Source organism: Pan troglodytes, chromosome 3 (genome assembly GCF_028858775.2).
Source record: "Pan troglodytes isolate AG18354 chromosome 3, NHGRI_mPanTro3-v2.0_pri, whole genome shotgun sequence".
Lineage (NCBI taxonomy): Eukaryota > Metazoa > Chordata > Mammalia > Primates > Hominidae > Pan > Pan troglodytes.
In genome coordinates, this window is record NC_072401.2 from 156,140,245 (window position 1) to 156,168,103 (window position 27,859).

At 37.2% G+C, this 27,859-nt stretch overlaps 1 protein-coding gene across 2 annotated transcripts in view; it reads right to left on the bottom strand.

Annotated features, from left to right (window-relative positions):
- Positions 1-27,859, bottom strand: part of DCHS2 (dachsous cadherin-related 2) — a 263,743-nt gene that overhangs the window by 104,465 nt on the left and 131,419 nt on the right. For both annotated transcript variants that reach the window (XM_009448442.4, XM_024356344.3), the window contains exon 4: positions 1,363-1,599. In XM_009448442.4, coding sequence (XP_009446717.3) covers positions 1,363-1,599 — 237 coding nt within the window. The remainder of the gene's footprint in view (positions 1-1,362; positions 1,600-27,859) is intronic.

Sequence of the window (27,859 nt, forward strand, 5' to 3'; positions counted from 1 at the left end):
GAGGGGGCAACCACTGTATGTTAAAAGGGTGGACCCACTGGAAACTCAGAAATTGAAATGTTAATACAGTCATCCACTGCCTAATGACACTTCAGTCAATGATGGATCACATATACTATGATGGTTCCGTAAGATTCTGACACCGTATTTTATTGTACCTTTTCTGTGCTCACATACATAAATCCTTACCATTGGGGTACAACTGCCTACAGTATTAAGTGCAGTAATATGCTGTGCAGGTTTGTAGCCTAGGAGCAATCGACTGTAACATTTAGCCTAGGTGTCTGGTAGGCCACACCATCCAGGTTCGTGTGAGTACACTCTGTGATGTCTGCACACTCACAAAATTTTCTAATGAGGCATTTCTCAAAACATTTCCCATCGTTAAGGACGCATGATTGTATATTCTCCATCTACAGAGACTGCTGTGCAATGTCTTACTTTCTCCACTCTCCAAAGCCTGCTGAAAAGTGGACACACGGTTTTAAGAATTTTTTTGGTGTACGAAAAGAATGTCCAATGGGCAAAGAGCAAGCCACAGGTTTCACTCTCTTCCTTCATCCCTCTTGCATTAGATAAAAGGGAAAGATATTCAGAAAATAATTCAAATACCTTTTTTTAAATATATTTGAGGAAGTCAAGTTCAATTTATGTTGATGTTACTCTATTATATCTACCTATGAAGGGCAAATACTCTCCATAGAGATTGAGGGAAGGGAGAGAGGAAGGAACAGGAGGGGACGAGGAGGAGGACAAGCTCTTTGGAAAGGTAATTCATTTCTAGGAATTTATCCTGCAGAGGTTCCTCTACAGGTGTGAAAAAGTCACACACGGCTATTCGCTCAAGTACTATTTGGACTAGCAAGATTTTTTAAATCCTTCAAATTGGTAGCAAATGTAAACATAAAACATATCTAAGTTGAAACACTATAAACTGTCTTTTAAGGAAACAGAATGGCATCCATTTATCTGGAAAGTTGTTCAGTATATACTAAGTGGGGAAAGAAGCTCTATAACAACAAATATAGAAAGATGCATTTTTGTCAAAAATTTGTAAATTGCGTGTGCATGTGTGTGTTTTTGTGAGTGGGTTATAGGAGACATATATTTTGTATATTATAATCTGTATTATTTTAAACATTCTTTTTAAAATGCCTATTATTTTTGTGATCAGAAAAAAAAATTGTGGGATGGACAGAAACAATGTTGGAAGAACAAAGAGCAAGCCACAGTTTGTGTTATCTCCCTTGTTTTGACTTGCGTGGAAAGAAGAAAAAAATTATTCAAGATTGTACCGCCTACGAAAAAACAAGAAATATTCCAATAATGGAATTCCATGCAGCATAAGAAATAAGTACTTACTCAAGGGCTCTCTTGCTTTCACTGTTCCAATGGGACTATCTTCAGGCACATCTTCATAAACTAAGAAAGTGTACTTAGGCCTTTCAAACTCAGCAGGTGCCAGAGTTGTCTGGAAAATGTGTATGGTGACGTCGGCATTAATGACAGCTGTGAGCCCACCACCGTCTTGAGCAGAGACCATCAACGAAAGTGTGGTAGATTCCAAATGACTAAGAGGTGATGTTAAGTAAATAATTCCTGGGTAGGGAAAAGAAAACATTGGTAAACAGATAACATGTAATAAATACCGATGAGCAATAGTAACACCTGGTCTATTAAGTGTATTGTGATGTCTTATTTTATGTGTTAACTGGGCCACAGGATGTCCAGGCATTTGATCAAACATTATTTTGAGTGTGTCTGTGAGGGTGCTTTTGGATGACATTAACATTTAAATCTGTAGACTGAATAAAGCAGATCATCCTCCCTAATGTGGGTGGGCCTCGTCCAATCCATTGAAGGCCTGAATAGAACAAAAAAGCTGACTAAGAGAGAATGGCTCCTGCTCCCAACCTGGGGCACTGGTTTTTCTCCAGCCTTCAGGCTCAGATAGAAGCATTGGCTCTTCCTAGGTCTCGAGCCTGCTGGTCTTCAGCCTCAAACTATACGACTGGCTCTCCTGGTTCTCAGGTCTTTGGACTGAGACTGAAGCAACACTGCCAGCTCTCCTGGCTCAGTTTGATGGATCTGCTCACCCTGCAGATCTTGGGACTTGCCAGCCTTCATAATCACATGAGCCAATTCCTTGTGATCAGTCTCCTCATACATATACACACACACACACATACATCCTGTTGGTTCTGTTCTCTGGAGATGAACTGATACATGTATTTGCCAACCAAAGACCTTCTGCATATTTGCAAAACAATGTCAAATTATGTTAGGTAAGCAATATTTTCCTAGAGTTAAAACATTAGACATTTTAGAAGTATATAAAATCACTAGAAAAAATATAAATTGTGTTGTCTTCTTTAGGGCTTACCATATCACCAGCCCGAGATGACAGAAGATCAGATTATATCCCATAGTCCAGTGTATTCTAATGCAGGCTAGCGCGGGGTTGTAGAGTGATTACAACCTGCTCAAGTGCCAGAATCCCAAGTCTACAGGATGAAACTAAAATTTTATCTTCTGAGGTATTTGACATTTGCCCTGAACTAGACCGTGTAGGGTAGCTCTCTTTTTAAACTGACTCCACTCCACCTTTGTTGGTGAGAAGATATAATACAATAGCTGTGTACAACAAAACTTCAGCAAATGTAAAGACAATGGGGACAAGAGTGACGACTTAGGCTTATGCATGTAGAGTACGTGAGAGGAGAACTTACTTATGGCTAAGTTGGGAAGAGATTCGGTAATACTGACACAAATGAATTATTTAATATTATTAATACTACCACTTAGTGTACTAGTTTAAAAACCTGAAAACAGATCTAATGCAATCAACTTAAGAAATGAACCTGTTAGTTTTGTTTAATGAGAAAAATGTATGCAAACTTATTAAATGAATTTGCAAACAAATACGTATGGCTGGCCTTTATGGAATTCATCATGTACAACTGGCCATAACAATTAGTTAAATGAATGAATACTGCAGTCTTCGCCAGTTTAGGAGAAGTTGGGAAAAACATCAGGGATATCAGTTTCTAGGCATTAAAAGGTGACATCCATTTGATTTCTTCCTTTTTAATATAAAAATCTGCCCTCTTGCAACTTTGATTTCTTGTTTCTATTTCTATTAGAAATTTAATAAAATATTCTTATTTACTGAAATCAAATATCTTGCTTGGCCTGCTCTAAACACATACTCATTTTCCTTTTTTCCCCAGCTTTATTAAGGTATAGTTGACCAATAAAATTACATATGTTTAAGGTGTACAATTTGACAATTTGTGATTATAACCATTTTCTTTAATGATTCCTTATCTAATATGATTTTAAGTCATTTCTCTCACAGTTCTTTCTCCTAAACATGGTCCAAGTTGATCATCTCAATTTTGATACCCAAAGTGAACAAACTTTGTTTCCAGATACAATTTTACTGTTATAAAGCAGAGGATAAACACTCTTTATTAGAATACCATAAAATACTAATGTAACCAACTATTAGTACACCAGCTTTTAGTAGCCATATTCACATCTGGTTTCAGACTGATTTGATGGTCCATCAAAGCACTCAGTACTTATCACAAAAAATTTCCAAGTCAGATCTTTCTCATCTGTTATTGGTGCAGTTTCTAAAAAATATTGCTTTAGTATTAAAGTCTCTGATTGATTGAAAAATAAAACTTGAATATACACAAATGTGTACAGAAGAGAAGAAAAAGTCCCCCTACCCCAACCATCCCCACTCACCAGGTATATATTCTTCCAGAGCTACCACTAAATTCCAATTACAGAGAAATTTTAAAAGATTTTATGTTGACCCCTGATGATTATGACAATGAAAAACTTAATGTCTGCCTCAACACAACCTGGTCTTCCTGCATCCCGACTGACTCCTTCTGAACTATTTTTATATTTGTGTTAGACCAGTCTTCCTGAAATCCAAATCTAGACACATCGATGGCTCCCCAGCTTTTCAGGGTAAAGCTTAAATGCATTATCTTAACATACCAAGCTATTCATAAATGGCCCCTCTCCCTCTCTGTAACCCCATCTCATAGCTCTCTGTGTCATAGCTCTCTGTACAGTACCTTTTGCTCTAGGCAAAGTGAACAGCTTGTAATTTCCAGAAAAGACCTTGCCGTCTTCCATCTGGATTGCTGCGTCCTCTTCCCAGAACAACTTCTTCATCTTCTTTGATGTAACAATTTCTAGCCATATTTTATTATTATTATTATTATTATTATTATTATTATTGAGATGAAGTTTCACTCTGTTGCCCAGGTTGGAGTACAGTGGCATGATCTCAGCTCACTGTGACCTCTGCCTCCTGGGTTCAAGCGATTCTCCTGCCTCAGCCTCCCGAGTAGCTGGGATTACAGGCACGTATCACCATGCCTGGCTAATTTTTGTATCTTTAGTAGAGCCAGGGTTTCACCATGTTGGCCAGCCTGGTCTCGAACTCCTGATGTGATTTGCCTACCTCGGCCTCCCAAAGTGCTGGGATTATAGGTGTGAGCCACTGCACTTGGCCTCTAGTCATATTTTAAAACATATCTCAGGTTTCATCTGGTGCAGCTAGCCTTCTTTTTCTCTCCACTTAGCTCTAGCTACCACTATTCTATGATCCCACAGCAGCCTGGGTACATGTGCCTATTATGAACTTAACATGCCTTACTTAATTACCAGTTTTTAATATTTTATATCAGTCCTTCATTTACTCATTAGTTTACTGAATGATTTATAAATAAAATTAAAAGAAATTTTGAAAATATACAAACAACAATTTACTATACATAAGGAGAAGAGAGATCTGTAAGCAAAATGGAAAATAACTGAAAGTTAGATTAGCAGTGGATAAGGACAGGTAGTTTAGATAAGAAACAATAAAATGTTAATAAATATAATACTACCTAAAATCACTAATAATAATGAAAATACAAAATTAAAACCACTACCTCATTTTTACCTCTCTGTTTTCCTAAAATATTTAAGTGATAATACCCAGAGTTAATAGCAGGTTGTTATTTATGTACATTCTCCAAAAGGCACTTTGGTGATACTTATCAAAATTTTAATTGTTCACACTCAATAACTCAGAAATCTACCCTATATTTGTGTAAGTACACAGAAATAAATCAAGAGGATGTCATTTGGAACACTGAAAATGACCTTAATATCCATCAAGAAAAGAATGGACAGTGCACTCTATTGTGGTATATCAATACAATAGAATACTGTGTAGCATCAAAATGAAGTAAATATACATGTTTTCATCTAGAAAGACTTTACACACTACATTTTATGTGAAAAACAAGTTGCAAACGTAAGCCTATGTTATCAATCCATTGTGCTTGAAAAAATAATGTCAATACTACAAGTATTAGCCAGGATTCTCCAGAGAAGCAAACCAATGGGATCTCTCTTCTGTAGATATAGATATCTATAGATCTTATATCTCTCATATCTACATATAGAGATAGATAGATAGACATTAAAAGATATAAAGTGAGATTTACATTAAGGAATTGGCTGAGATTATGAAGTCTGAGAAGTCCCATGTTCACCCATCTGCAAGCTGGAGACCTAGAAAAGCTGATGGTATAGTTTGAAAGCCTGAGAGCCAGGTAGTCAGTGGTGTAGATTCTAGTCAGGGTCTGATGGCCTGAGAGCCAGGAGCACTGAGGGCAAGAGACTGATGTCTCAGCTCAAGCTGTTAGGCAGAGAGCAAATTCAACCTTCCTCCACCTTTTTGTTCTTTTTCAGGCCCTCAGTGAATTAGATGATGCTCACCCATTCTAGGGCTGGCCATCTGCTTTACGCAGTTCACCAATTCAAATGAAAATCCACCCACAGAGACACCCAGAAACAGTGTTTAATCAGCTATCTGGGCATCTCGTGGACTATTCAAGTTAACACGTAAAAGTAATAATCACATGAACAAACTTTTTTTTTTTTTTTTTGAGACGAAGTCTCACTCTGTTGCCCAGGCTGGAGTGCAGTGGCGTGATCTCGGCTCACTGCAACCTCTGCCTCCTGGATTCAAGCAATTCTCCCACCTCAGCCTCCTGAGTAGCTAGGACTACAGGCGCCCACCATCATGCCTAGCTAATTTTTGTATTTTTAGTAGAGAGGGCTTTCACCATATTGGCCAGGCTGGTCTCAAACTCCTGACCTTGTGATCCGCCCATCTTGGCCTCCCAGAGTGCTGGGATTACAGGTGTGAGTGACCGCGCCCAGCCAAACATTTTTAAAATCATGGTATATCTTTATTTAATGTAAAAGAAAAATTCATGAAAACCTGCTGAGAATATCTGATTACAGAACACTATGTAAAGTTTGAGTACAAACACTAATACATATACAACGGGTATACACACAGAACTATGCATACTGAAAAATATGAAAGGATAGGAACTGTCAAGGGAAGTCATCTTTGTGTGTTCAGATTATGGGAAGCTCACTTTTTACTTCTTACATTCCTGTAGTTTAAAAATTTTTTAATAATTATATGTTAACTTTGTAAATGAAAAATATATTTTAAAGATATTCAGAAAAAGAAGATATGTTTGGTTATTTATTTAACTTTTTTAGGACTATGAAGGAAACTTGTAAACTATAGTGTAAACTAAAATTGGACATTAAAATGTGGGCCTCTAAAAATAATTGCAGAGCACACTTCCTTAAAAATAGGATTCTTATTCTACAAAAAATTTCAAGAATGAATATCATGGATATTTCAGAACCATCAAATGAAGATATTAAAGGGATTAATTTCCATTAAATCAATCCCTGAGGTTATAATAAACAAACTCTGGAGAAGCTGTCTATATAAAGCTGAACATGAAAAATAATGTTTCAAATACTCAAATTACTAAAGTGTGTCCTAGTAACATACAGCAAATTGTGAAGTCTAATAAAATTAATATCTATACTATATTCACTCTGCTACTGAAAAACATTCTCTCTGGTAGAACTATTTGGTGTCTAATTATAGCCCCTCCAAATCCCCGAACTGGCATTTTTAATTGAGACAGTTTAATAATAGTTTTTGAGGTTCCCGATGATTTGACAATGGGGAGCAAGAAGCAACACATCACTTATTTTATCCTTGATACCACCTGGAATGTTAGTCCATGAAGCAAAATTAAGTTTACTGTCTTAACAAAATTTTACTGATGAATGTCCATTTTATTTGCCATATTATGAGTTATCAAATAAATTTGAAGGAAAGGAAAAGGGAAGAAAAAGGGAGACATGACATCAATTATAGAGAGTTATACAAATGTAACCTTTTCAAGAATCTTTACCCTTAAAGAATTTATACAAGCCAATCAGTAACTAAGTGTAATGTCAACAAAGACAAATAAGAGCTGTCAGTTATAGGTGAGCAGGAGATAACGAAATTTAAAGTTGTATGTAAACAGTGAAACATCACACAAATATTAGCTATTATGAAGAGGGCTTAGCTTAGAACCTTGCATATGGTAGCCATTCAAAGAAATGAATTTATGTGGGGGGAGAATCGTGAACCTTACTTCTCAAAGGGAAGTGCCTTGTTAATAATTTGAAAAAATGTTTTCGCCCGGGCGCGGTGGCTCACGCTTGTAATCCCAGCACTCTGGGAGGCCGAGGCGGGTGGATCACGAGGTCAGGAGATGGAGACCATCCTGGCTAACACAGTGAAACTCCGTCTCTCCTAAAAATACAAAAAAATTAGCCGGGCGTGGTGGCGGGAGCCTGCAGTCCCAGCTATTTGGGAGGCTGAGGCAGGAGAATGGCGTGAACCCGGGAGGTGGAGGTTGCAGTGAGCCGAGACCGCGCCACTGCACTCCAGCCTGAGAGACAGAGCGAGACTCTGTCTCAAAAAAAAAAAAAAAAAAAAAAAAAGAGAACGTTTTCAAGTATTTCAAAACACCGCTCTATAAGCACCTAACCATACAAGGTAAATCTCTGAAATCTCAGTTTTCCACTAGGTTTTAAAAAGAAAATGCCTGTTATCATATTCCTCCATTTTTCATTTCATAGAAGTCTTAGAAGTAGAGACCATCACTCTATATACTGTATATGTATCTTAATGCATACATTCATATATATACACATACATTCATATATATATACACACACATATCTATCTATATATAATATGCTGATCTATCAAAAATTCCTGTGTAGTAATGGGATTATAAATATTGTGTGAACAAAAAACCTGTCCATCAATTGCTAGGCTCTAAGTAATTTTTCAATAACATCAGAAGCTCCACTGTTTTCTGTGCATATCCATAGGCTAATCACTTAAACCTACCATGGTTTTACCTTAATCTCCCAGGTAATATCAGACAGAAGTATTTCCTGTCTGAAAGTGCTGAATCCTTGGGTTAATTATTTCCAGAAGCCCAAAAGTTTAGTCTTTTTAATTTTTTTTTATTAAATGAAAGCATTATACTCAACTAAATATAACCATCAAAAGAAATCAACACAATTGGTAAATTCACTTGTCTTTGAACTTGAAGGGCTTTAGAGGTACTGTGGGCTTTATTCCAGACCACTGCAATAAAGCCAATACTGCAAAAAAAAGTGAGACACAGAAATTTTTTGATTTTCCAGTGCATAAAAAGTTATGTTTACACTATGTTGTAGCCTATTCAGTGTGCAATAACAGTAAGTCTAAAGAAAACAATGTATATACCTTAATTTAAAAATATTTTATTGGTAAAAAAAAAAGTGTTAACAGTCATTTGAGATTTTAGTGAGTGGTAATCTTCTTGCTGGTGGAGGGGCTTGCCTCAATGTAGATGGGTACTAACTGGTCAGTGTGGTGGTTACTGAAGGTGGCGGTGGCTGTGGCAATTTCTTAAAATAAGACAACAAGGAAGGTTGACACATTGATTGACTCTTCCTTCCACAAAATATTTTTTCTGTAGCATGCAATGCTATTTGCTAATAGTTTACCCACATTAGAACTTCTTTAAAATTGGAGCCAATCCTCCTAGGCCCTACTGATGATTTATCAACTAAGTATATGGAATATTCTAAATCCTTTGTTGTCATTTCAACAATGTTCACATCTTCCCCAGGAGTAGACTCCATCTCAAGAAACCATTTTCTTTGCTCATCCAAAAAAGCAATTCCTCATTAGTTTAAGTGTTATCATGAGATTGCAGCAATTCTGTCACATCTTCAGGCTCCACTTCTAATTCTATGTCTCTTGCTATTTTTACCACTTCACTAAAGTGGTGATTCCCTCAAAATCATCTGCAAGGGTTGGAGTCAACTTCTTCCAAACTCCTATGTTAACCTCCCTCCATGAATCACAAATGTTCTTAATGGCATCTAGAATGGTGCATCCTTTCCAGAAAGTTTTCAATGTATTTTACCCAAATATATCAGAGGACTCACTATCTATGGAAACTAGAGCCTTAGGAAATGTATTTCTTAAATAAAATACTTGAAAGTCAAAATTACTCCTTGATGGATGCATGGATTGCAGAATGAATCTTGTGTTAGGAGGCATTAAGAAAAAACCTCCTTGTATATCTTCATCAGAATTCTTAGGTAGCCATGTGCATTGTCAGTGAGCAGTAATGATTTGAAAGAATTTTTTGTGAATAATAGGTCTCAACAGTGGGTTTAAAATATTCTGTAAACCAGGCTGTAGACAGATGATATCTATAAACAGATAACATCTGTTTGTCATCCAGGCTCTGTTGTTCCTTTTATAAAGCATAGTCAGAGTAGATACAGTATATTTCTTAAGAGCCCTAGGACTTTCAGAATGATAAATTAGCATTGTTCCACTTAAAGTCACCAGCTGCATTAGCCCCTAACAAGAGAGTCAGCCTGCCCTTTTAAGCTTTGAAGCCAGGCATTGACTTCTCCTCTCTAGCTATGAAAGTCCTAGATGGCATCTTATTTCATATAAGGCTGTTTCATCTACATTGAAAATCTATTGTTTAGTGTAACCACCTTCACCAAGAATCTTAGCTAGATTTTCTAGATACCTTGCTGCAGCTTCTCCATCAGCACTTGCTGCTTCATCTTGCACTTTTAGGTAATGGAGATGGCGTCTTCCCTTAAACCTCATGAACCAACCTCTGCTAGCTTCGAATTTTTTTTCTGCAGCTTCCTCATCTCTTTCAGCCTTCCTATATTTAAAAAGAGTTAGGACCTTGCTCTGGATTAGGCTTTGGCTTAAGGGAATGATGTGGCTGCTCTGATCTATCCAGACCACTCAAACTTTCTGACTCAGCAATGAGTCTCTTTTGCTTTCTTATCATTTGTGTGTTCACTGGAGTATACTTTTAATTCCCTTCAAGAACTTTTTCTTTACATTCACAATTTGGATAACTGTGCAAGAGGCCTAGCTTTTGGCTTATCTGCACTTTTGTCATGCCTTCGTCACTATGCTTAATCATATCTAGCTTTTGATTTAAAGAGAGAGATATGCCACTCTTCCTTTCACTCGGACACTTAAAGGCCATTATATGGTTATTAACTGCCAAATTTTAACATTGCTGTGTCTTGGGGATTAGGGCAGCCTGGGGAGAGAGAGAGACAGGAAACAGCCAACGGGTGGAGCAATCAGAGCACACACAACATTTATCAGTTATGTTAGCAGTCTTTCATGGCCATGGTTTGTGGCATCCCCAAACAATTACAATAATAATATCAAAATTTACTGATCACAGATCATCATAACAGGTATAATAATAATGAAAAAGTTTGAAATGTTATGAGAATTATCAAAATGTGACACAGAGACACAAAGTGTCCCCATAACACTAATAAATTTGCTTGAGGAGAGTTGCCACAAACCATGAATTTGTAAAAAGCACACTATCTGTGAAGCACAATGGAGTGGAGTATGCCTGTATAAATAGGCTGGGCTTAGATCTGAGCATGGCTACTAGGTCATTTATCAGCAAATATGCATATCTATACATTCAGTCACTTCCTTCATTTCTTGAATTATATTCAATATATTTGTTTTGGTCAGGGTCTAATCAGGGAAACTGAAACCGTCCTAAGAATTTTAGAGGCTATTTAATTAAAGAAACTGATTACACAAGTATGGGAAAGCCAAAAGAATAAGAAGGGGATGATGAACAGTAACTCCAAGAACCTGCAACCTTCTCTAGGGTTGCAGAAACAGAAGGAAAAAGGCAGTATTGCTACCTCTATCAAAAAGAGGAGGAGGGTGAGCCATGGTGTCTCTTGGAGCCCTGAGGCGGTGCCGCAGGGCTGGCGTCCACAGCTCCGAGGCATCCCTGTGCAGCTGAGACTCAGGTGTCTCAGAGGATTAGTGCAGAGCTATGTTCAAACCTTTAAGGGCAGGGCCCAGGAAGTACTCTGGTCACCATGGTGTGGCTGCTATAACCCGAGGAGGCCTGGTGAGGGCAGTGCTCACTGTTCAAAAGGTCTTGCGTGGCTGACATAGCTGATGGTGGCATTTCTGAGGAAAATGGTGCAGTTGGTGCCAAAGGACTTGGGAGGAATACTAAACACAGAAGAAAGCATGAAAAAGCCCCTTCTCTCCTCCTCCTGATGTCCAGTTTCCTGCCAGTACCTGCCACTGGTGGAACAGATCTGAAAGTCGGCTGTAACAATGTCTTGGTGCATCAGTCCCCATCTGGCTGTGCCTTCTCCCAAGATGTCTAGGTCCCAGCTCTGCAGGGCCTCTTCACTAATGCTAAGTTTTGATGACGCCAAATGTTTAGCTTAGTTCCCCCAGCCTAGGGGTGATAGTTGCTTCCATCATATGTTAACCTTGGTGTTTCCTTTTCGCCTTTTCTGTCTTCCATTATCCACTTAACCAGCTGTCTATACTAAATTATTTCTGTTACTATAAATGTTATTGTTTCTGTTTTCCTGACTGGCTGCTGACTGATGCTGATCTAACTGATTCTACTGGCCTGGCTTGTACTAGTTAGATGTAATAATCACTATGGCTTGAAGGGATGTGATGTTTGACCAATGTCACCTTGTTCACATGTCAAGGTTCTCCAAGCAAATAAACAAGTGCATGCTGGACAGACAAAAACTACAAGTCCTAATTATGCCACCCTTGCAAAACAGGCTCTTGTTATTCTCTGCCTAACTCCCCTGTTGTTTCCTTCATGAAACCTATCATAACCTGTGGTATTTTCTGTTTTCCTGTTTTCATTTGTCCCCCTCCACAAGTTAAAGCCCATGAGAGCAAGGACTGTGTCTGTCTCATTCACTACTACCAAACAGGGTCTGGCACAGTCCCAAGCTCAGAAAAGGTGCTTGGTAATTATTTGTTGAATTAATTAACAAATGAACAAACCAACCTGGAAAAAATCATGGCTTGAGATTAGTCAGAATTACACAAAGAAGAAATAAGATGTCTTAGTCAGTTTGGCTGCTATAGCAAAAGTAGCATAGACTGGGTCGCTCACACTTCTGGAGGCTGGGAAGCCCAAGATCATGGTGCCAGCAGAATCAGTGTCTGGACAGGGCTCTCTTCCTGATTTGCAGACAGCCATCTTCTTGTATCCTCACATGGCAGAAGAAGCAAGCTCTAGTCCCTCTCTTCATATAAGCCACTTATCCCATTGTGGAGCGCCACCATTATGACTTTATCTAAACATAATTAACTCCCAAAGACCCTATCTCCTAATTCCATCCCATTAGGGGTGAGGGTTTCAACATATGAATTTTGGAGGGGCACAAACATGTAGTCCATAGCAGAAGAGTAATGTGGTGTCAGAACTCCAGATCAAATATTTACATTATTATACATCTGTAACCATTTATAGTGTATGCTACCAAAGCAAGAATAGATAATAGAACGGAACAGACAGCCCCTACAAAGATGCTAGTCTACTTAAGTGGCAGTTATGATATTAATGAAGGAATTCCTCTAGGTCCTGATGTACTACATTTAAAAATCAGTCAACTCAGAGAGGGAAAATCACCCCACAACAACTTTGTCCCATGCAATGTAGTTTCAGTGTATAAATCACTTTTGTGCCTTTGGTAACAACATGTCCTTATTTAGTCAACATATATAATTATTTTTAATGAATTATACATGAATTCTACCTAATTGCCCATTTAATAAAGAAAGTCACCAGATCAGGTGCCTATGTCAGTAACTGTTCATGCTTAAAGTCGAATTCATGGAACCCTGAAAAGTCATTTATTGAGCTGCTTCTACTTAAGACCACAAAATTTGTCCCTGGCCAGTGGGAAACTATCTTATGTTCAAAAACTATAGAGAAATAATTCATAATTCCTAGATACCCATCGAAAAGTCTACCCCATATTTAACTGTACTCATTTGCATTTTAAACCCATACTCCCCCTCTTGATGTGGAGTGTTTACCATAACAAGCTGCAAACTTTGTGTCACAAAACTGGACATTTAAAATACCCTGATTTTTAATGATAATGTCTGACTTCAGATTTGTATGTATCTAACTCTTGTGAACCTGCTTAGGATGATATATTAAAGATATGTCTGTGACAGTTAGAAGACCACTTTAATCAATGCGATATATTCAGAGGATATAATCATTATTTCAGTTTAAAATACAAGTCTCCCTCCTGCATCAGTACTGCACAAACAAATGAGTGACATTTGTAATGTTTTTAATCCTTGCCTTCAAATGCTATGAATGTTAGATTTCTGATTCTATATGCTAATTTTATGTTCTCAGTGCTAGGTTTATTTGGGAATGATTTTGATTAAATCTTAGCAGAACCAGACTTCCTACATAAACCTGGCATCCTAGATATATTCCATATGGGGAACGGCTTCTTAAAAGCAAGGCAAGAAATCTATTATCTAGGGTTGATGGAGTAAGAAAAGAGCATGGAGTCAGATTTTTGCATCAGATACAGCTGGGTTCAAATCTTGGTTCTATCAATCCCTAGTTTGATCTTCAGCTGTTTCTTAAGTGCTCTGAGCTTCTGTTTATCACTTTAAACAGACTGAAGAATCAGACTAATACCATTTACTGTGCAGAACTGCTATGAGGATAAAATTACATCGTATATATAAACAAAGTACTGTTGTACTACAGTATAGTACTACAAAGTATTGTAGCATAGTGTCTGACATATACTGACTCCTTAATACAATACTAGTTCCCTTCCTTCTCTCCTAAGGACTACAAGGTATTAGATGGGTAATTCCATGCACCAAGAAATAATCAATAATGAATGATTTAAAAATATTTCGGGGAAAGGGAAAGTAGGAGGAACTTGAGTAGCATCAATACTTCACTGCAAAGCATGCATAGGAAGTCCGCTGGAAGAGCTGACCAGTGGCCAATCTGACCTGGCAGCATGCCACCAAGGAGCATTTTGGGAGAGGCTGTAATGACACTCATTCCAACATGTCTAGCCCCTTTACTTAAATGGTACAGATTTCTGGTCCATAGACTTATCTAAACCAGTCCTGGATAGATATATATTTTGCATTTGTCCCACTACTGTAGATGGCAGACTCTTATAGTTTGCATGGGGTTTACAATGTGTTCCCCTAAGTTAATATTTCAAAATATTTTCAATAAAGCTTTCTGATTTTATAAAGCTGGATACTGACACAAGTTGGCAACAGGGATGTGGGCTGATAGTCCCTTTTTGGGAGGCCCAAATACATTTCCAGTGGACACAGATGGCTTAACTATTATTCTCTCTCACTTTGTCATTTGAAACACTGATCATTTGAGAGAATCAACTCTGAACACCACTATTTACACCAACGCACCACCAACAACAGACATAACACTGATTTAAATATTCAGTTTAAAGGAAATAATTTACTTAAAGCAAAACCCAAAACCCTTGAAGACCTGAACCTGACAGTGGTCCTCACAGTTGTGGGAGTACCATGGAAAGGTCATAAATTTGGCAATAATTGAGAAAAGAATCGAGTATTATTTTAAGATAACATAATTTTAGAAAGGTAATATAGTAAGTTGGATCATGTCTCATAAAATTTATGTCCACTTGGATCCTCAGAATATGACCTTATTTGGAAAAGGGTTTTTGTAGATATAATTAGTTAAGGATCTCAAGAGGAAATTATCCTGGTTTTAAGGGTGCCCTAAATCCAATGACCGGTGTCCATACACAAGGAAGGACACAAGAAGACATGGAAAAGAAGGTCATGCAAAAATGGAAACAGAGATGAGAGTAACACTGCCATAGACCAAGGAGTGCCAAAGATCACCAACAAACACCAGAAGCTAAGGGAGTTTCCAGAAGGAACTAATCCTGTTGACACCTTGATTTCAGACTTCTGGCCTCCAGAACTCTTAGAGAATGAGATTCTGCTGTCTAAGCCACCCAGTGCGTGGTGCTTTGTTATGGCAGTCCTAGGACATGAACACCAGCAGGAGGCGTACGGTAAGGTGGGAACTCTGAAGCCAGACTGTCTCAGTTCACATTTTGGTTGTCACTTTCTCATTACGTTTATGGGCTGTTGATCTTTTTTAGATTCATTTGCTCATTTGTGAAATGGAGATAAAACTAGTTCCTATATCAAAGGTTTGGCATGACAGTTAAATCAGGCAGTTAATGCTCAATAAATATTGCCAAAAGACAAAATGACAACAAATTTAGTTTAAAGATCTTAATTGGCTTTTATTTGCAATTCTAGAATTGAGAAGCACCTCGATGTGTTCCAATGAGCTGAGCAGAAGTGGCTGGCTTTATAGACAGAAAAGGAAAACAGAAACAGGGAACAAAAAGTCGTTTCACAGTTACTTTCCTTGTAAAGGTTAAATCAGATGGGACTTTCTTATCATGCCAGCTAAAATTGGCTCATTTGGGGATTTGGCTATTTATTATCCCTCTCTCTCCTGATTTCTTGGAAGGTCAAATAGACAACTTCATTTCAGCTTGGTGGCCATGAAACTTTAGCGTGAGTGACTCCATTTTGGTCTGGTCTGTTGGGCCTAGCGCAGGAGCTCCGTTCAAACCAATGGCTTCCTATAAATTTTATTTAACAACACTCATTATGATTTACAGACTGTGTTTCTATGTCCCTGTATTTCAAAAGCATATTATTTCTGCCTTCTCCTTACTTCATGGGAAGATTTGTGACAATGGACACAAACTAATATTTTTATAAACATGGTGAATATGACTAAACCTTTGTTTCTATTATTACTATCCTTTCGTGTCTACTTAGGGTTCAACAACTAAGGGAAATCACAGCCTTTATGGTAAAACTCATGCATTTTTTGTGTGACAGTTGTAACCAAATGCTGATTCACATGATATGTATTTAAATGTGTTTCTACGATTAACAGATAGTTGATGAATACTATTTAATTAATAAATCAGAAGCCTTATTTTGGAGTTTTAGAAAAACAAAAGTTAGAAAATGTGTAGCTAGTTCCAGAAATAAAATCTCTGTGAAATGATAATAAATAAAAATGCCTTCCACTTCCTTTAATTTCATTCTACAGTCTTGGTTCTACCTCTGAGTCCGGAATCTGCTCATTTGAAATTTTCCATTGTGATAAGGTGAGCAGGTCCTGGCTGCTCCACCTACTGGTGTTACTTGATAGAAATCATGAAACTTCTCTCAGCAACTGCTTCTTCATTGGAAACATAAGGAAACGCGTAGGCTCTACCTTACAGATCTCTGAGGAACTCAGCTAACAGGACACAAGTAAAGAAAGAACTATAGCATGAGCACATGGTGACTGTTCAATAACTTTCTGAAAAAGTTGTTCTTATCTCCAAGACATATTACCCTGAATTTCTTTGATTTTAATTACCTTAACATGAAAGCTCTCATCACAAGCCACAACTTAGATTATACATCTAACAACTAGCACCAAAAACAAGCAAATCATTGGAAAATATCTCTGCAGAAAGGACTACATAATTAAAGAACAATCTGTGAAGATCTGTAGTTTTTTTAAATTTTTTTCAACTTGAAGGTGAAATTGTACATCTATGCTTTGCCAACTGACTACTTTCTGGGGCTGATTTGAGTCATGTGCACACACTGGTCCCCAGACACACAAAACAGAAGCAAGGCCTTGGCTTACAGTGACATTGCATCTGTAAGAGTAATGTAAATACCTGCTACTTGGTATCTTCTACATCTTAGATATTTATTTTTATTCTAAAGCCAACCTACATATCCATAACTGCACAGCAACCATTTATACATCTCTATATTTGTGATTTTGATTTTTAGGCAACACTTACCATCTATTTTTTTTTTTTGCTATCAATCTCATCACAAAAGGTATAATCACATGTATTTTGTATATTGGAAAGTAAATTTACCAATATTAACTTTAGGTAGAAGATGTCAGAAAATCCTTTTAATATTATTTTTGACCTTTATTTTCACCAACAGCAATAGGTTAGTGTCCATTAAAAAGATGAGCTTTACAAAAGTGCAAGGTTTCAAAAATTATTTGAGAAGTCAGATCTCAGGGAAAATGCAGGAAAAGAAGGGATGGCCAGAGGTTCAGGAAGAGGGACACCCATTGGCCATGCCTTCAAGAAGTTCTTGTTCTGGTTTGCTGCCATGAAAGCTATGTCAAGGAAACTGCCTTCTAGTGATGAAAAGATTCATTTAGACAATGGCATTTGTGATGGATTTGTCTTATGTTCAGCATGACCAACGAGAAGCAGAGGGATTTGGGGAATGGTGGACAACAGGTGGGAAAAAGGGGGCAATTGAAGGGAAAGCTTTTAAGTGACTCCAATAAAGTATGTACCAAAAGATGGTCCTTTTGTCAGGAAATGCTAATAAGGGATTACACTACAGACTCTCAATGGGAGTGTAAAGAGGAGTTGTGTGGGCAAATTTGGAGGGGGTTATAGTCTAGAAAGCATATTCAAATACTTGCCATTTTTATAATACAGTTCAAAAATTACAGAAATTAATGCAACTGCAATAAAAACATTACAAAAATATTTAGAGTGGTATTAATACTGAAAATAGAAATCTATAGATGATATAGGTTTAGCAGATTGAAAAATGCTGCCTTCATAAACAGTTTCTTCTGAATAGATGCCTTCTTATTTATACAATAGTTTTTAGCTATTCAATATATTTAACCTCCAAATCAGTGTTCCTCAACCTTTTTGGTACCAGGGACCGGATCGTGGAAGACAATTTTTCCACAGGACAGGGCTGGCAGGGGAATGGTTTCAGGATAAAAGTGGTCCACCTCAGATCATCAGGCATTAGTTAGATTCTCATAAGGAGCACGCAACCTAGATCTCCTGCACGCACAGTTCATAATAGGGTTAGTGCTCCTATAAGAATCTAATGCTTACGCCGATCTGACAGGAGGTAGAGCTCAGGCGGTAATGCTCACTCACCTCCCATTGTGTGGCCTGGTTCCCAACAGGCCACAGACCAGTACCAGTCAGTGGCCCAGGGGTTGGGAACCCCTGCCCTATGAAGGCACTGATTGCTTTTAGGCATTTTGCTATTTCTATGAATTATGTATATTAGGCAATTTAATCACAGTTATAGCTAGGTGCATTCAACTCACCTGAGTATAGCATGAACTAACTCCAAAAACACAGACACATGCACACACACACACATACATACACACACACAGAGACTTGCATACACACACAAATTATGAAGGACTCCATGTTTGTCCAGCAATAAAAGGCTTATTATTATTATTATCTGTTTCATTAACTTTTTATTTTCTATATGGACTTTCAAGAATTTCTGGTTCCCCACTACTGCCATCACCCCACAAGTCATCCCAACCTGCCAGACTAAATATGGGATCTTCTCTAAACCAATAAGGCTGAGATAATAAGAAGCAACAGCTTGCTTTATCCTCATCCTCTGAGAAGCTCAGCCTTCTGGGAAGAGATGAGTAGCCACCCCCTCTAATCGCAGAAGGTGTTGAATCTAGAATCTAGTTGTCCTTACAGAAAAATCAAGTGTCCAGATAAAGACTCCCTTACCTGTCTTCTTTGTAAATGTTCCCAATTTCTGGTAAATGCAGAGGGTTCCTCTTGGGCCTCTTTCATGGCCCCCAGGTAATATTGGTAAAATTAAGTATAAAATAAAACAAACACAGACAGATAATTTATATCTTACAGACCGTCACTGAAAGGACTACTAAAGGAAAGTTTTGTGTTCTAGCACTAGGGACTCTGACTAACCTTCCTCCTGAAAGCAAGTGCTCCATAAAATATAAAAACACATCCTCATAAATGCTTCAATAAATTGACAATAAAGAAGGCAAAAAGTTTAAGTGATGTCAGAAACCTAGAGAATAAGCAGCATACTGAATTTGGCTTTGGCTCTCAGGACATTCGCAAAATCCTAGTGACCTTAATCTTTCCTTTTACTGACCTTGTGGAGCTCATGGAGGGCAGAAGACAAGATCAGAGCCATTTGAGGGTAGGGGCAGACTGGGGATGGAGAATCTCAGAAGAGTTTCTCCAATAAAATTAGGTCCACAAAGATTTCAGTTTAAGGGCGAACTAGAAATAAGCTTCTGTATCCCCAGTAGATCGCAAATAAAATTGTCTGGCTTGAAATTCAGTGATAAATAAGAGGTGGTAAAAATTTCCTTTGAGAATTCCTAACTATAAACCAGATTCACACCAGTTTTTAGTCTGAACTCACAATATAGGATGATGTGAAAAATTTCAAGCCAAGAAGTTAGATTAAAATTGTAGGGAGAAGTATGTCTCTAGGACACTCGGGCAAAAGAAACACAAATACCTAAATACCTTCTAAAGAAACCCACCTTCACCCAAGGATTCAAAGAATTCCTCAGATAAAGATCCAAGCCCACAATTTAAAAAAAATCACACAAAAAATGAGGAAATATGTCAACATGAGTGAGACCAAGAACCAATAGCAGATTTAAAGGAGGAAAGACTTCAGAAAAGACAAACACACAAAATACTCTAGTTAAAAGACAAACATTATCAGAGTGGATTTCAAAATAAATCCAACCATATGTTGTGTATAAGAAGCACACCTGAAACAAAAGAATACAGACAGGGTGAAAGTGAAAGACAGCCAACTGGAAGTCATCTCCACCCTCATGTTGCCTGACTCCTATCATCTATCAGAGCCATGATGACCCCTTGCTCTTTGTCTCTTTCCTTTGGTTATATTACAGTTTTCTTTTTTGCCTTCCTTAACAATCCCTTGGACTTTTCCAGTGGTCCTTCTTCCTCCTCAGACTTCTAAGCATTCCTCTAGCGAAGTGCTACGCTATTTGTTCTATTCCCTGGAGGGTCTCAAAGGGTGTCCCCTGACTACCTGCATTAAAATCATTTTGGCTACTTGTAAAAACAGAATTTCCTGGGCAATTAGCCAGACATTCTGATTTTTAGATTTGGGAAAGGATCTAAGAATTGCATTTTTAACAAGCTCCACCAGTAATTATTATATACTCTAAAGTTTGAAGACCTTTTTTTTATTGTAGTTTTCATTTTTCAGACAGGATCTCACTCTGTCACCCAGGCTAGAGTGCAGTGGTGTGATCTCAGCTCACTGCATCCTCCGCGTCCTGGGCTCAAGCAATCCTTCCACCTCAGCCTCCAGAGTAGCTGGTACTACAGGCATGTGCCACCACGCCCGGTTAACATTGTATTTTTAGTGGAGATAGGGTTTCACCATGTTGCCCAGACTGGCCTCGAATTCCTGGGCTCAAGCCATCCACCCGCCTCAGCCTCCCAAAGTGTTAGGATTACAGGTGTGAGCCACTGCACCCGGCTTGAAGATAATTTAATGTATTCTTTCTTTCAAAATATTCATGTTTTCATGTTTCATGGCTTTAATAGTTGTTAATAGTTTATTTTAGTATTTTCCCCTGTCCTCTCATCTAAATTACAGTTCTGTACTTTAGGTGGCACTTCTAAGGTATTTGTCAACTTGATGTCAATTGGACCATCAATCACATTAGTTAAAATTAAGAAATTAAGTATAGCTCATCCTTTCATTAATAAATCCAATTCATTACAACTCATATTCTTGTCCTGTAAAATATCCTTAAGTTCCTTTTGCTCTGTATTGCTATCTCTTTAGTACGACCCTCATTACTTTATGTATGGATTTTTATAACTAGTTTTTCTATTCAAATGTTCTAGTCCTACAATCCATCTAGGACACTGCTGCCAGAATAATTTTCCTTAAATATCACTTTCACCATATCACACTGATGCTAAATATCTTCATATCATTCCTTAGTTCCTTAATAATCAAATTTAAACTTGCCTGTCATGTTTTTGAACTTCAGAATCCACTCCACTCAATGTGCCTTCCCATCATCCAGTAGTCCATACTCTCTACGTCAGACATGCTGCTCTCCTGCTGTCATGAATGCATGAAGCGAGTATGACAACAAAGCACAACTCATGGCAGGCAATCACAGAGTGACTTTTTTTTTTATTTAAATTTATGTTGTGCAGCTAGCTATTTTTCCCCCATTCCTAAGTGAAAATTTAGGAAGCTCCTATGCCTTCCACAGCTGCCATCAACCAATTAAAATTCCTAGTTATTATCAGTGATGAAACAGTCTCAGTTTAATACTGATATTAGAGGTGCTTGAACCAGAGTGACTCCATCTTGAATAGGGGCTGGGTAAAATGAGGCTGAGACCTATTGGGCTGCATTCCCAGGTGGTTAGGCATTCTTAGTCACAAGATGAGATAGGAGGTCAGCACAAGATACCAGTCAGAAAGACTCTGCTGATAAACAGGATGCCATAAAGAAGCAGGCCAAAACCCACCAAGACCAAGAAGGCAATGAAAGCAACCTATGGTCATCCTTTCTGCTCATTATATGCTAATTATAATGCATTAGCATGCTAAGAGGCACTCCCATCAGCACTATGACAGTTTACAAATGCCATGACCACGTCAGGAAGTTACTCTATATAGTCTAAAAGGAAGAGAAATCCTCAATTTGGAGAATTTCCTGCCCCTTTCCCAGAAAACTCAGAAATAATCCATGCCTTGTTTGGCATATAATCAAGAAATAACCATAAAAATAGCCAACCAGCCACCCTCAGGGCTTCTCTGCCTATTTGATTCCTTTACTTTCTTAATAAACTTGCTTTCACTTTACTCTATGGACTTACCCTGAATTCATTCTTGCGTGAGGTCCAAGAACCCTCTCTTGGGGTCTAGACCAGGACCAGCATTCCGGTAACACTGTCACATACATAATGACATTTTGGTCAACAACGGCCCATGCACTTACGATGGTGGTCCCATAAGATTATAATGGAGCTAAAAAATTCCTGTTACTTAGTGATGTCATAACAGTCCTAATGTCATAATGTAACGCATTACTCATCTGCTTGCGGTTATGATGTAAATATACCTACTGCACTGTCAGTTGTATAAAAGTATGGCACATGCTTATGTACATAAGTACATAATTAAGCATATGATACTTGATAATGATAATAAATGGCCATATTACTGGTTTATGTATTTATTATATCATACTTTTTATTATTTTAGAGTGCTTTTCTACTGATTGAAAAAAGAAGTTAATTGTAGAACAGCCACAGACAGGTCCTTCAGGAGATATTTCAGAATGCATTGCTATCATAGGAGATGACAGCTCCATGTGTGTTACTGGCTCTGAAGACCTTCCAGCGGACAAGATGTGGAGGTGGAAGACAGTGGTATTCATGCTCTTGACCCTGTGTAGGCCTAGGCTAATGTGTGCGTTTGTGTCTCATTTTTAATTAAAAAGTTTAAAAAGTTAAAAAAAATTAAAAACAAAGAAAAGCTTATACAATAAGGATACAAGGAAAGAAAATATGGTTGTACAACTATACAACGTGTTTGTCTTTCAAGCTAAGTGTTACTACCAAAAGTCAAAAACTTAAAAAAATTAAAGTTTATAAAGTTAAAAAATTATCATAAGCTGAGGTTAATTTATTTTTGAAGAAAAAATTTAAAGAAATTTGATGTAGCCTAAGTGTAGTATTTCTAAAGTCTACAGTAGTGTACAGTAATGTCCTACATCTTCACATTCATTCACCACTCACTGTCTCACCCAGAACACCTTCCAGTCCTGCGAGCTTTATTCATAATCAGTGCCCTATACAGGTGTACCATTTTAAATCTTTAATATTCCCTTTTTACTCTACCTTTACTATGTTTAGATATACAAATTCTTACCATAGTGAAACAGTTGCCTATAGTAGTCAATGCGGTAACATGCTGCATAGGTTTGTAGCCTAGGAGCAATAGGCTATACCATATAGCCTAGGTGTGTACTGGGCTATGCCATCTAGATTTATGTAAGTACACTTTATGATGTTCACACAACAACGAAATCACCAAATGATGCATGTCTCAGAATGTATCCCCATCTTTGAGCAATGCATGACTAAAATTAAATATAAAGGACCATATAATAATCCAAATTCTAAACTTACTTTTAAGTTTGGAGGAGCACAGGCTACAGGTCAGAAGTAGTTGGCTTCTCTCTTTCCTTATCTAGTAGTTGTTTTCTTCCTTCATCTTTTTGTTAAACTAAATCTCTGAATCATCCAGGATTAAAGCAAGGGAGAAGAGGAGGAGAGAGGCCCAGAAATGTTCTTTCTTGACAAGCGCTAGTATAATAATCTAACATCAACGAACCTTTGGCCTGCGAAGTTGTTTAAAACTCACTTTCTCATATAGGTGCTTTCATGGCCTTTTTGTTGAATGCTTCTGACTCTGGCTTTTTTGGAGAAGGCTAACCTCTACTTGAAGTGCCTTAGCAGAGGTAAAAACATCTCTAAACTGTTCATTACTTCCTTGTCTGCTGAAAAGTTGACAGTACTCAGAATTTCTACCTCTGGACTATAGAGTCCTAATTAGGGAAAAGGAGCCAGGCTGGTGGGAGCAGGGAAAAGCAAAAAGAAAAAGCAGGTAAGCTATAAGTCTGCCTTTCTTCATAGTCCAGGACACGTAGCACTCTTGTGCAAATAATTCACAATCTTTCTGAGCCCAGCTATCACCAGACCCTTGGATGACAGTAAAATGCAGGTTAGTTCACTGCAACCTTGGTGTTATCAGTACTGCACAAAGCCTTCTTTAGCACATCACACAAAATCCCCAGCAAGCTTTTGTCTCCTTACAGTCAGCTCCTTTCTTGCTGACCTGCCCATTGTACACTTGCAATGTATTTTCATACTTTCTTGAATAATCCTGCCTTTCTTTACCTACAACTGTCTTGGTAAATTCTTCTTACTGCCCATGCCACTGGCCCCAGATGGTTGCTGATCACTTGCAGTATGGCCCTTTCTGGACAGGGCTTAAAAACAACTCTATACTAGCTCTCCCTCAAAAATGATCCATATTCAGAAGAAAAACTTAAATACTCTTTGCACCTACAAACTCCTGGAATGTAGCGTGTCTCCACTTCAGAAACTTCTCCTTTATTCTGTCAGTCTTTCCTTTCTTCAGATTTCTCAGGTGAGAATCAGACATGAGCCTACAGTTAGCCAGCAGACTGCAGGGAATACATTGTAAGTTCTCTGAGTAGCTGGTAAGGTGCTGGTACCCCATTCTGGTACCCACAAATCAACAGCAGCTCTCTCCAAATTATCAACATTTTATACCATTGACAAGGTGGATCTCCTTTGTAAATCTTGCATAAAGTCTCTGTGGAATGTAGAATTTGTATATATCTTAGTTTCTCAGTCCAAACTTATATTTTAATTTCTCATTACAAATGCTTAATAATTTCTATCTTCATGTGTGTTGTTTTCCTCTCTGGAATCTATCTATTCTTTCCCAACTCGCTTATCCAAATCTGAGCTATCCTGCAAGGTTGTGCTCAAGTTCCATCTTATTTATGCTCTCTTGCCTGACTGTTTTAGATTTTCCAGCATTGTCTTTGGAAGCCCTACACTAGTTGCAGAAGTTACTATAATCAATACATAAAGTTTGCCCTTAGCATTTCTTTTTCATGAAAGAAATACAGGCACCTTCATGAGACAGTGACTCTGTGGCCTACAAACTTAATTGTACTTGAAATACAAAAATATCTTTGAAAAATGTGCTGATCCAAAAGGTGGCTTATAAGTTTAAGAAAAGTGGGACAAAGAGAGGCAAATGTTAGGCATGCACATCTAGGTTCATTAAATTTCTTTGAATGAACACTCATCACTTAGAAAAGAAGGGAAGTATTAGGATAAAGCTTGTTGTTCTATATTATATATGCTGAATATTTCAAACATTCACTTTTTTAAACATTTATATATAAACAGGAGCTAGAAAACCTATTTACTTGAATCTAACTTTTTTTTCAACTTTATTGAGTATAACTGACTAGTAATTGTATATTTGAATCCAACATGCTTAAATAAACTAAGCTCTCTATTAGAAGTTGAGGAGCCAGAAAACATGTAACTCCCATATTTGTTATTAATTGTTTACTATATACAAATATGCATATATGTAATATATGTGTGTATCATAATTCATGTTGTTTATTAATAAATAATAAAATCATAAATAAAATGAATAACTCTCTTTGCCTATATATTGGTCAGAGTAAAATTTATGACACTATATTTTAATACTTTAAAGTACAGTGATTATTTAGCTCACATTTTTCATGACACTTGCAAATGGTAATTAACCACCAGTGCAGGGACAAACATTAACTTTAAAAAACGTCATTAATTAACTTACAGAGCACTGGTTATTTTCTATTTTAATGACTGCTTGGATTTATACATACCAATTATCATATATAATGTTTGTCTATGCTCTTCACCTTGTCACTTTTTATTTAAATAGAGGAAACTGTTGTAATCAAAAAATGTTTTGAACAGATGCAGTACTAAGTGAACTTAAAGATATATATATACGTACATAATCACGCTCTTCTACTAACTAAGCAATACTGACTTTCAGAATAAAATATCCTAGAAAATGGAATTTTTAACCAAGGTAGCAATTCATAATTAGAAAATAATCAGTAAATCATTACTAAAATTATAAGCCATGAAATAGTTAAGAACAAAAATAAGCACAAAATCATGACCTTCAACAGATATGGAGTTTAAAAGTGAGGTTCTCTCACAAACAGATACAAACCAAAAGCTACAGGATATCAATACCATTTTCTTCTTAGTTGTAGATATTTATGAAGTATCTCCTATATTCAGTTTGTGAGAATATAAAAACTTATTTACCAAATAGATTACACTATGCTATTTATTTTGCACACAAATCTTAGTAACTAAGTAGTATTGGCTGAAAAAACTAGAATGGATTTGAAATTCTATCTCATATTGAGAATTTTAAAAAATTCTTAAGAAAAAATGTACCTGTTTTGGAAAAGTCCACTGAGTTCTACTTACTCAATTGGAAAGAGTAAATAAAATTCAACAGATAATTTGGTGTTTAGGTAGTCTTATAAAGAAATTCCTGTCACAATGAGAGGTCATTTTTCTATCTTATTTAGTTGAATCAGTAGAACCTATATGTATCTTAGCTTCATCTTTAGTGTTTTTTTTTAAGTCATAATTTTGAAACAAGCTTTGAAATGGAAGTGCAAGAAGTAAATTCAAGTGTCAGGTTTACTACTGTGTCTTTGAGTAAGTCACTAAGAATTTTAGAGTCTTCAGTCTCTTAATCTGCAAATGAAAATAAAAATATTTGCCGTGTTTACCCCTGTAATTAATGTAAGACTCAAATAGGCAATATTACATATGGAAAAGACACCGAAAACTATTATTATCTGAGACAGAGCAGCACAGGAACAGATCACAGGTTTAGAATGGGATTCAAGTCCAATGCCACCATCACCAACAGTATACCTTTAGATAAGTCATCAAATCCCTTCCAGCCTCAATTTCTTCCTCCACTAAATGAGGCAGCTAATTTGTAAGGTTCTTTCCATCTTTATGAGTCTGTGATCTGGTACGAGAAACCTAATGAAGAAATTCTCTAACATGCTTTTGTTTCCTATGAAAGTAACATACACTGATTAGGTGCTCATGATTAATTTTAGACTCTGTCTTGCAAATAAGAGAAAGTCATCATTTATTTGGCAGGAACAGGCTCACATCCCTTATGAAATGAGGTGTGGTATTAATTTATTAACTGTATACCAGAATGTTCAGTGTTAAATGTAGGAAGGTGGCATTCATGAAGAATTACAAGAATCATTACATGGTATAAAATCTGAGCATAAAACTAACATTGGAAAAGAATCTGCCCTTGAAATACAGAAAACAAGTCTGTACTACATTACTTACAGTCTATGTTAAAATCACACACCCCATACAAACAAAAGATTACAACTAAACACTGAGGAACAGCTGCCCTTGTCTGGCAGTTTGATATCCTTTCAATTACTTGTTTTTCTGTAGTGCTAAACTTGGATTTTGTGTACACCACAACTAAACATAGAACAGACAAAGGCTAAGCCACATAAGCTTGTTGCTGTAAGTGCTACAAGAGCAGGGATTCTTGTCTGTTTTATTCACTGATGTATCCCAAACACCTAGAACACGGCCTGCCGCAACATAAGCACTGAATAAATGTGTATTGAACAGATGAACTGGCTTCCATTTATTCCTTGAATAGATAAGCTACATTCTGTTTATGACTTTTATTGATTTGCATTTATATCATTAACATGCTTCTATAGAAAAAGAGATAAACCACAAGATTTAACCAATGGTTGCCTGAATAAAAGAGATAGTTTGGGATGAAAATAAATGACCAACACAAAAGCTTGAAACCTGCCTGTTGCCTTAAAATGATCTGAATTCCTCAAACCTCAAACCTTGGCATTATGCATTATACCCAGGTAACTTCACCTGCACATGTATCCCCTGAATCTAAAATAAAAGTTGAAAAAAAAGTAGTTTCTTCCAGTGTAAAA